Here is a 9310-nt window from a genome sequence, read left to right as displayed (position 1 = left end):
TGAAATAAATCAGTTTAAATACATATAGCTGCTTCATTTCTACCTGTCAAAAATCAGATATGTATGTTTTATAACCTATGATGTCTTCATATACATGTTTTATATTTTTACTTTATAGTATTTGAATTAAGCTGTTGTTGGGTTGTGGCTATATAATACAACTATTAAGTTACAAAAATGGACCACTGACAAGTAAACATTATAAACAACATGATTTTTTTACATTTAATGTCCCATACATATAAGATGTGGACTGAGACCTTGTTTTTCAACTATATTTATAAAAATGAAACTTGGTTTACCATTCAAGTTGCAGAGATCAGAATACATAAAAATAAAAATAAAGCTATAGTTTTCACAAATTTAGAGTTTGTGCGGTATTTTGGTGTGCCCAGGATTTAAGTAAGATGTAAAGACAGTAATGTTGAGTTGTGTTTTACAAATTTGCTGGTGTGTAGTATATGGAATTTTGCAAATAAAGAATTAAGATACATTTTTTATGACAGGCATTTCATTAGTAAAAAATAAAAAATAAAACAAAAGATTGAGGTCATGCCAAAAAAAATCTGACTCAAGTCCCAAAAAAAGGAGAATTGCCATTTCACCTGTAGTGACAGAGGAAACAAATAGGGTCAACATTTAGTCCATATTTTACTGGATAACACCTGTGCAATATTTTCAAAGACACCATTCGCATTTATTTGAAACAAAACAAAAAAAATCTTTGGCAATAACCTTGTTTTTTTCCCAGTCCATACCAATAGACAAGTTATTCCAAACAAATACGCAAGCAGGTTTACTAACTGTACCTCTGGATTATATCCCTTATTCATTTATTAGTAGTTTTTATAGACTAAAAATCAAAAAATCTGAATCCCCTATGTATCATTCTGGTGAAGTAGTTTGATGGATTATATCTGTGGTTGCAGATGACAACAGAATTTTAATAGCTGACAGAGGAACATCAAAGACAATAGTCTAAAAAATTCTCTACAATACACAGGAATGTTATATTCTGAGAATTCATTGTAGGTAAACATATGACCCCATCGACAGACACGAAATTATCAGTTATCAATCAATTTCTTTAAAAACCAATGAACTGCATTTATTGTGTGTGTGTGTGTGTGTGTGTGTGTGTGTGTGTGTGTGTGTGTGTGTGTGTGTGTGTGTGTGTGTGTGTGTGTGTGTGTGTGAGAGAGAGAGAGAGAGAGAGAGAGAGAGAGAGAGAGAGAGAGAGAGAGAGAGAGAGAGAGAGATCTGGAGATCTGTCCAAAAAATAAGTGGCTGGATGAGGTCTTGAGGATTCAGCTCTCTGTCAAGGTCATTCTCCTTTAACCAGTAGATGGCGCAAATTATCTTTTTCTTTTTTTTCTCGTGTGTGCCTTTTCCATAAACCGAGACCAGGCGTCAAAAGGGACTACCATGATGTAACATTTCAAGAGAAAACAATGTTTTCGTAGTTATTCATAGAATTTGGTGTGGTCATTTTTATAAAGAAATCATAGGGTGTATCTTGAGTCTTGATGAGTATAATCCGGGAAGCTAGGGGGATGGGGATCTTTAGCTATAGATTTTTAACATAGAACAATGTTTTGCAGTTTTAATTGCTTTTGGTTTCAGGGAGGATTTAATTGCATGAATGTATTGTTTGTTCTCATTGCTAAATGCAATAAAACATGGTTTCTTACCTGTAAATTTTACATTCATGGATATGGAATTAGGCCATTATAATAAGATTTGAGATAAATAGGATGTATTATGTACAAATGAGAGTTTGTGTTCCATGCAACTAAGTAATACATTCTTCCAAAGTAACATAGGCTAAAACTTTCATCAATATGTTCAATAATAAAAGCACAAAGGTCTTGCTTGAATATTTTCACAAATAGGCACTGTCAAAATAAATGTACAATAGTTTCTGGACATTCATAACAAAAGCTTCAATTCACATCAATGTGTCTGTTAAATCTCTTTTCAAGTTTAAATCTGTTGCTTGTGTAACGTCAATGAAGGATGGGACACGCCCCCTCAGCCTAACAGAGATTTGAGAGCGGCTGTTACAGCTGTCAATCAAGATGTCACAGTCAGAGCGGCTCTGCCTCTTACACCGGCGTCAAATAACCAAATAAAAGCAAATTTACAAGAAAAATTATAAGATATACTTCAAATGATAGAAACCGTATTTGGTGTGTGCTTTTGTTTTTATTTTAATTTTAATTTTAAATGTTGCTCATGTGCCATCCAGTAAACATGGAGGGGGCGGGATTCATGACCTATACTGCAGCCAGCCACCAGGGAGCGATCGAGATAGTTTGGCTTCCCGTTAATGGAAGCTGTTATATAGACACATATGATTGCATAGACATATAGACATAGCTATATATGTCTATGCTTGGTTGTCCATCTATAAATATAGGTTACTGGGTTTTAAAAAAAATTTATTTTACATGTGTTCATATAGGCCTACAGATGAACAAACAGATATGTAGACAATAGAAAACAAAAATAATCTTTTTAAAATTCAAAACAACAATAGAAAACACATTACAGGCAAACATCACAACACGCATACAGTCTATACAGTTCAGAAGTCAGTTACACATGTGAGGAAATAAAGAAAATGTAGGCTACACGTAAAGAACATAATTCAAATAAAGTAAAAACAAATATTAGTACATACATAATTAAATAGGCTAAATAAATACAATTTTGGGGGTTGATATATATTGTATTAATTATAAATAATAAAATGTGCAGATTGTTTCGGATAATTTGTGTTTATGAATAAAAAAATTGCATAAATAATGACTAAATTAATCAGATATTCTGCAACATTATTCTCTGAGTTATAGCAGCCGATGATGTCTGAGGTTAAAAGAGTACACTGAATTGAGAGCTTCAGAGAGCTGACACTCAAGATTGGAAAGCTCTTTTCCAATATATGTCTTAAATTTTTTATATCCCGAAAAAAGTGCCTCTGGGTCCAATCTCATTCCTTTCTTTAAAGCTTTTTACATCTTTATACAGTTTAGTTTTTATCACAGCTGGTTATATATCCGCGCTGACGTCACAATGAAGAAGGCACGACCGTCTGCTTGTCACGTGATCATCTCCGATCTGCGCTCGTGGACGTCTGCAAAATGGAGGTGAGCTTCACTGAAATGTTACGAATAAAAAAAACACGGCTGTGTGTGTCTAAAATGCGCCGGAGTCACGGCTGCTTTGTGACATAAACGAGATTCTGGCGGATAATGTCACGGCGCAGTTTTGTTATTGTAATTTGTGGCATATTGTGGCTGTATAAAATTAAAACGCTGCTCTGGTTAGCTAGCGCAGCCAAGCTAATGGTGGTCACGGTACTGTCTCAGGTTACCGTCAAATTCAACATTGTCGCTGGATGTTTGCAACCCTTATTGCTCTTAACAGGAGCTGGATCAATTGCATCTTTTGGTTGATAGCACAGTGGCAACCTACAACTCCCCCTTAAATAAGATAGCCGTCAACGCTAGCTAGGCCGCTCGGCCAAACTCAGCCTGTTGTTAGCTTTTATGAATAACGGGCCCTAGTCCGGCAATTTTCCACTACCATATGTCATATTATATGAGCACTGGGTTTATTTGTCAACCTAAAAATAATTTACTGTTAGCATAGTCTACCACCACAACAGGAGTAAAGGTAACGTTACACCTTGGCAGTGAGATCATTTCATGTGATGAAATTATAGATATTGGTATGTTTTTACACATTTTGTCAAATGCAGGAGGACAGCAGCGTTGTGTATCAATATTGTCATGTTTCTACAGTAACTTCCGGCATCGTTATTCACCGCAACCCTGTGTACTTTTCCTGTTTTGCATAGGACCGTGAAGCTAAAGAACCAGAGCAGCTCAGGAAGCTGTTTATTGGGGGTTTGAGCTTTGAAACCACTGAGGAGAGTTTACGGGCCCATTTTGAGCAATGGGGGACACTCACGGACTGTGTGGTATGTATTTTGCATAATAATTGTAATAGTAATAGACAAAGAATCAATAATAGTAATTTACAAACACTAAACTGTTCTGCACTACTATTGTGTTTAATTTTGTTGTTTGTAGGTGATGAGGGATCCCAACAGCAAGAGGTCAAGAGGGTTTGGCTTTGTAACATATGCCGCGGTACCAGAGGTTGATGACGCCATGAAAGCAAGGCCTCATAAAGTCGATGGCCGTGTTGTTGAACCGAAGAGGGCTGTGTCCAGAGAGGTAAGAAAACCCTTGACCTTAAGGGAGATGTCAATGAAAGGGGTATGTTTTGATATGTGCTCATTGATAATCTGCTCTTGTTTCAGGACTCCAATAAACCAGGTGCTCATCTGACCGTGAAGAAGATCTTTGTCGGCGGTATCAAGGAGGACACTGAGGAGTACCACATCCGAGAGTATTTCGAGAAATATGGGAAAATCGAATGCATTGACATCATGGAAGAACGCTCCACCGGAAAGAAAAGAGGATTCTGCTTTGTCTCGTTTGATGACCATGACACCGTAGACAAAATTGTTGGTATGTGGTTGTTTAGACTTGAGAATTAATTATGCATTTAAGAAACATCAAGGAATGTTATGAATGTTAATTGTTTTCCCTTTTTCCCCCTTACAGCCCAGAAATACCACACAATCAACTTCCACAACTGTGAGGTCAGGAAAGCTCTGTCAAAACAGGAAATGAGTTCCATGTCCAATAACAGGGGTAAGCACGCCATCTTATGGAGAATAAAGTACTCATTCTCAGTGGTATTGTCTTTACTGTGTGCAGCTGACGGTTTGCTGATTGCATGAAAAACCTTACAAAATGACACCTTTTTTCATGTTAGGCAGGAGCGGAGGATCTGGAAACTTCATGGGTAGAGGTGGTAATTTTGGAGGTGGTGGCAACTTTGGCCGTGGTGAGTAGCATTTGCATGTCAAATGAAAAAGTCATTGACCTTATCCACACTAAAGCAGGTACATCTGATAGTTTGTTTCATCAGGGCTTTGCAGATCCGGTTTTGCCTCCAATGCCAAACAGAGTAAACTGCTTTTATCTCTCTTCTCTCTTTGTGTTTTTAACAGAATAGTTTGGCCAAGTCTGGCAAAACTGGTTACCCATGTTTGCCCAGGCAGGGCGGGGCTCTGTGCTGTGGCCTTGAACTTTGTTGCACATAACAGCCCTTATCAAATAATGTTTTGGCTGATCTTCATAATAGATACCATATGAAACTCTCCTGCTGGTATCTAACATCAGGCGTAGATTATCTCATTGAGGGCTCATGTTGGACATGCAAAAGAATTGGTGCCAAAGTCACTCATGCCAGAAATTTGTCTTAACATTGCTGCTATGAATAATTTCTTTGTCAGATTTTTTTGACCATCACATATTGGTAATGTCCTGTTGTCTTACTCAACCTACCACGCAAGAGCAACATTTTAGTCTAGTTTATCTACTATGAGTATGTTTGTTGGTCAGAAACATCCCCTTAGTGTAAGCAAAAGACAAGAGTAGGGTGAGATTGTTTTTCAGAACCTGCATTAATGTGGATACGGTCTCAGCTGTCACAGAGCTGCAAGATTACATAAATTGATCACAGTTTTTATGCATAATGTATTTTTACCCTGCTTGGTTTCTTAGGTGGTTATGGTGGAGGACGTGGTGGTTATGGTGATGATTTTGACAATGGTGAGCAGTTATAAAATTGAAAAGTAAAATGTTATTAACATCACTACATTAAATAAAGTTCTGTTGTATGATTGCATTGTTTTACATTATTATAGGTCCAGGAGGAAATTATGGTGGAGGACCAGGTTATGGAGGAGGTCGAGGAGGCTATGGAGGTGGTGGTGGTGGCGGCCCAGGGTATGGGAACCAGGGTGGTGGCTTTGGTGGCAGCTGTGATGGAGGTTATGGGGGTAATGACGGAGGTAAAGTTTTTACTTCATCCAGAAAATAAATAATACAAATACTACGTTTTATTCATATAGTGCTTTTCAGGGTACCCAGAGACACTTTACATAAGTTAAAATGATCACAGAAAATCACATTAATAGCTTATGTCAGAGACTGAATACATAGCATATATATAACAACTCAGTTCAACTTAATTAAATACTACATAACTACTAGACACCTGAAATTAAGCCTTGCCTTGAACTTGATACTTATATCTTCAGGATATGGAGGGGGTGGAAATTACAATGACTTTGGAAACTATGGTGGACAGCAGTCCAGCTATGGACCCATGAAAGGGAACAACTTTGGTGGCAGAAACTCGGGTGGAGGACCCTACGGCGGTGAGTTTTACCCTCCAACTCTGAAGATCCAACATTAAAATGGGGCATAACAAATGACATAACATCCCCTGAGGTATGACAAGGATACATTTTTTTTTTTTGTATTTGAATGGCAGGAGGCTATGGCTCCGGTGGTGGCGGCGGAGGTGGCTATGGCTCACGGCGATATTAATTATTTCATGTTTTGGTAAGTTGCATTCAGTTTCACACCACTCTCCTAGCACAGTACAGAGTGAGCCCATGAAAGTGCAGAATAACAATTTGTTCTATCCTGTATCCATTCAACAGGCTTCAGTTCTTAGCAGGAGAGGCGAGGAGGTGAGCAAAGGAATTGTCAGGAAAGCTGCAGGTTACTTTGAGGCAGTCATCTGAAAGCATTAGAGGAACACACAAGTCAGACATTACTGCAGCTAAATCGGAGAAGTTTATGGAAGAAGGACTGTATACACAAGACATGAGTGCAGATGATACCCTTCCCTGATTGTGATAGATGTTTCCCTGCTAAGCAATTTTTCCCTTTTGTGCGTCTGAAGTGTGTGTATTGTGCCTATGGTATCAGGGGTAAAGAGTAAATTGTTCTTTTTTATCTAAAGTCAGTTCTTAATATCTTTATTTTCCTTTTTTTTACATGAGTTAGTCTATTATTTTTTTTGTATTTTAACCTGGTTTTTGTCAAATAGTATAGTTATATCAGGCCCTCGGGTGAGCTAGAGTTACACATTTTTTCTTTCTGCAGTTATTATGATTGCTCAATTGCAAGTGTCAAGTGTATTTTGATTTTGTATGTGAAGCACAGTAATGTAAATCCTTCGTAGTACCAGTGTTAACAACTATAAGCAGTCTGGATTTAGAATCAAGGGAATCCCTCACTCTTCTTGTTCCCAGTAAACCGAATTCTAGATTGTCCAAATATTTTGATTAGTAGAAAAAGAACGAATAAAATTGTGTAGTAAAGTAACATGAGGTTCAGTGCGTCATTGGTTCAGAAAAAGATTCAATGAGTGTCAATTTATCTGTTGCCTGCTTATTGTGACTGTGAAGTTTAGTATATCAGCCTGCCTTTTTTTTTTGGAGTATAAATATCTATGTGGGTGAATACAGTACAGTGTTCATATACTATATGTATTCACTTGTACCAGGGTCAATGACAAGGGAGATTTGGGTAGTCCTAAGGCAAGGGCCCGTACATCCACTATGCCAGTGTTGAGCAAGTAGGATTATAAACAGCCACAAGCACCTGCAGTTGGGCTCTCAGCATCGCTAGTGTGGAAGATTGCAGATGACTGTCAGACAGGACGTCTTCAGCCCCAGCACAGTGGACCAGTCAGCATTTTGAGAGAGAAGGGAGAAGGCAGCATCGAGCACAACGCCCATGGAGGAAGCTTGCAGTGTCGTGCCTGGTAGTGAGCATCTATCTCTCTTTCAAGGCTAGCTAAACCCTCCAGCAGCCGGTGCTAGCGAAGAAAGACTAGTTCCTGGACACATTGGAGATCCTGTTGAGTCAGAGATACTGCAGTTTACCCGCAAGTGCTAGATTTCAGACATTAACAAGAAAAGGGAGTGAGTATTTCACAAAAGCTGACTTAAAGAAGATGGAGCAGGTAAGAGTAACCACTTTGCTTGATTTGCAGATGTGGAAAGAGGCATTCTCTTCTTGCTGAAAATCTGTAAAGACCTGATAACATGGAAGGTTCTGGATGGGTAAGACTTTTTTCAAAATATTATATAAGGCTGCTCATATTGTAATCTAACAGTGCACTGAGTGGTTATGACAAGGTGCAGGGGTCTTTTGACGGTAAACCGAGCAGGATGACATCCAGTGTTGCTGCACTTTGACCGGAATCAGACTGAGCTTCTTACACAGCTTGGTATTCTATGAAGGCAAAAGTGTATTGTGTTTTCATGCTTATTTATTTATTTATTTATTTATTTATCTATCTTCAATATCACTCAGTTAATTTTAATGAAACAAGCCTGGGGTGCCAAGGTTACCATACTTCCAAGAAAAAAATAATATGGAAGAAAGCCAAACAACCATTGAGTCATGCAGTATGAAACTATAGAGATCAAAAAGTCGTTATCGGATCTATATAAATCATGTAAGCGAACTTTAAACTGAAGGAGCTTGATCATTGCTAGTTATTGCTTGATCATTGCTAGTTATAGTAGTGAAATGCAGAATACTATGTCATAAAATTTAAAAAGGCTGACAATCAGCACTTTGACCAGCCTGATTTTGAAGCAACATGAAACAAGGTCAGATCCTTTGTGCGAATGACAGGGATAAAATAATGTAATAAACATGATCCTATGTGTCAGGCCAGGTGTCAGGGTAACACAATATGGCAAGCAAACTGCCTCAACTGAGAGGAACGGTGGTCACAAGTTGAAACTAATAAAACTGGGATGGGACAAACACATTAAACTGATTATTTAAAAACTAGTAATTCATGTATTGTAATGTGAGTTTGTATAGGTGAGAACCTTTTCATGACCTCCTACTCGTTCCCCAGTGGGGACATTTTTTGAGGTTTCCTTAAAAAAACAAAACAGGAACTGACCTTTTGCTACAGTACTTTTTGTAAATTGTTTGTTAGGCTATTTAAACATGTGAGGTTGGAGAAATCAATTGAATTCAACATCTTTTATACTAAATTACATCAACATTTTGTTAGACATGTAATGTTAGGGCTACAAATCTAATGTTATGCATTTTAATTGATCTGCACATTAAAGATTTCACACATCAACACAGTCTGAAATCAGACAAAATATTGCCTGAAGATGTTTTCCAATCTGTTGCAGGATAGTATTTGTATTTGTGGAATGACTAACTTCTTTACACAGAATAAAGTGAAGCTTGACTGTAATAAAACTCTGTGTGAATGAACTGTTGACTTTTGAGAAGAATATGTAAATGTTACGTGTGACTTGTGTTCTTAAATAAAAATGTGTTTCATGAACTGAGTGTTTCATTTATGAACAGCAATTGAAAACCACATAAAC

At 37.6% G+C, this 9310-nt stretch overlaps 1 protein-coding gene across 4 annotated transcripts; it reads left to right on the top strand.

The window, feature by feature from the left end:
- The first annotated feature begins 3040 nt into the window (after positions 1-3040).
- On the top strand, positions 3041-9267 carry hnrnpa3 (heterogeneous nuclear ribonucleoprotein A3). Of its 4 annotated transcripts, none has more exons than XM_053329240.1 (11): positions 3041-3149; positions 3863-3985; positions 4098-4244; positions 4331-4541; positions 4638-4727; positions 4852-4923; positions 5646-5693; positions 5789-5935; positions 6185-6304; positions 6424-6491; positions 7936-9267. In XM_053329240.1, the coding sequence occupies exons 1-10, from the start codon at positions 3144-3146 to the stop codon at positions 6474-6476; spliced, it is 1017 nt and encodes a 338-aa protein (XP_053185215.1). In that variant the 5' UTR covers positions 3041-3143; the 3' UTR covers positions 6477-6491; positions 7936-9267. The 4 variants fall into 4 exon arrangements, with proteins under 4 accessions (XP_053185215.1, XP_053185213.1, XP_053185214.1 ...); XM_053329238.1 differs by having other exon boundaries at positions 6421-6491; XM_053329239.1 differs by lacking the exon at positions 7936-9267 and adding an exon at positions 6593-7262.
- Positions 9268-9310: the final 43 nt, after the last annotated feature.

This window comes from Scomber japonicus, chromosome 11, assembly GCF_027409825.1.
Source record: "Scomber japonicus isolate fScoJap1 chromosome 11, fScoJap1.pri, whole genome shotgun sequence".
In the NCBI taxonomy this organism is placed as follows: Eukaryota; Metazoa; Chordata; class Actinopteri; order Scombriformes; family Scombridae; genus Scomber; species Scomber japonicus.
This window is presented reverse-complemented; position numbering and strand designations above follow the sequence as displayed.

Excerpts from the sequence above, each read along its gene's own strand:
- hnrnpa3 (XM_053329238.1), top strand. Across the intron at positions 4,728-4,851 it reads TTCCATGTCCAATAACAGGG|GCAGGAGCGGAGGATCTGGA; the intron begins GTAAGCACGCCA and ends TTTTCATGTTAG. Across the intron at positions 5,936-6,184 it reads TTATGGGGGTAATGACGGAG|GATATGGAGGGGGTGGAAAT; the intron begins GTAAAGTTTTTA and ends TTATATCTTCAG.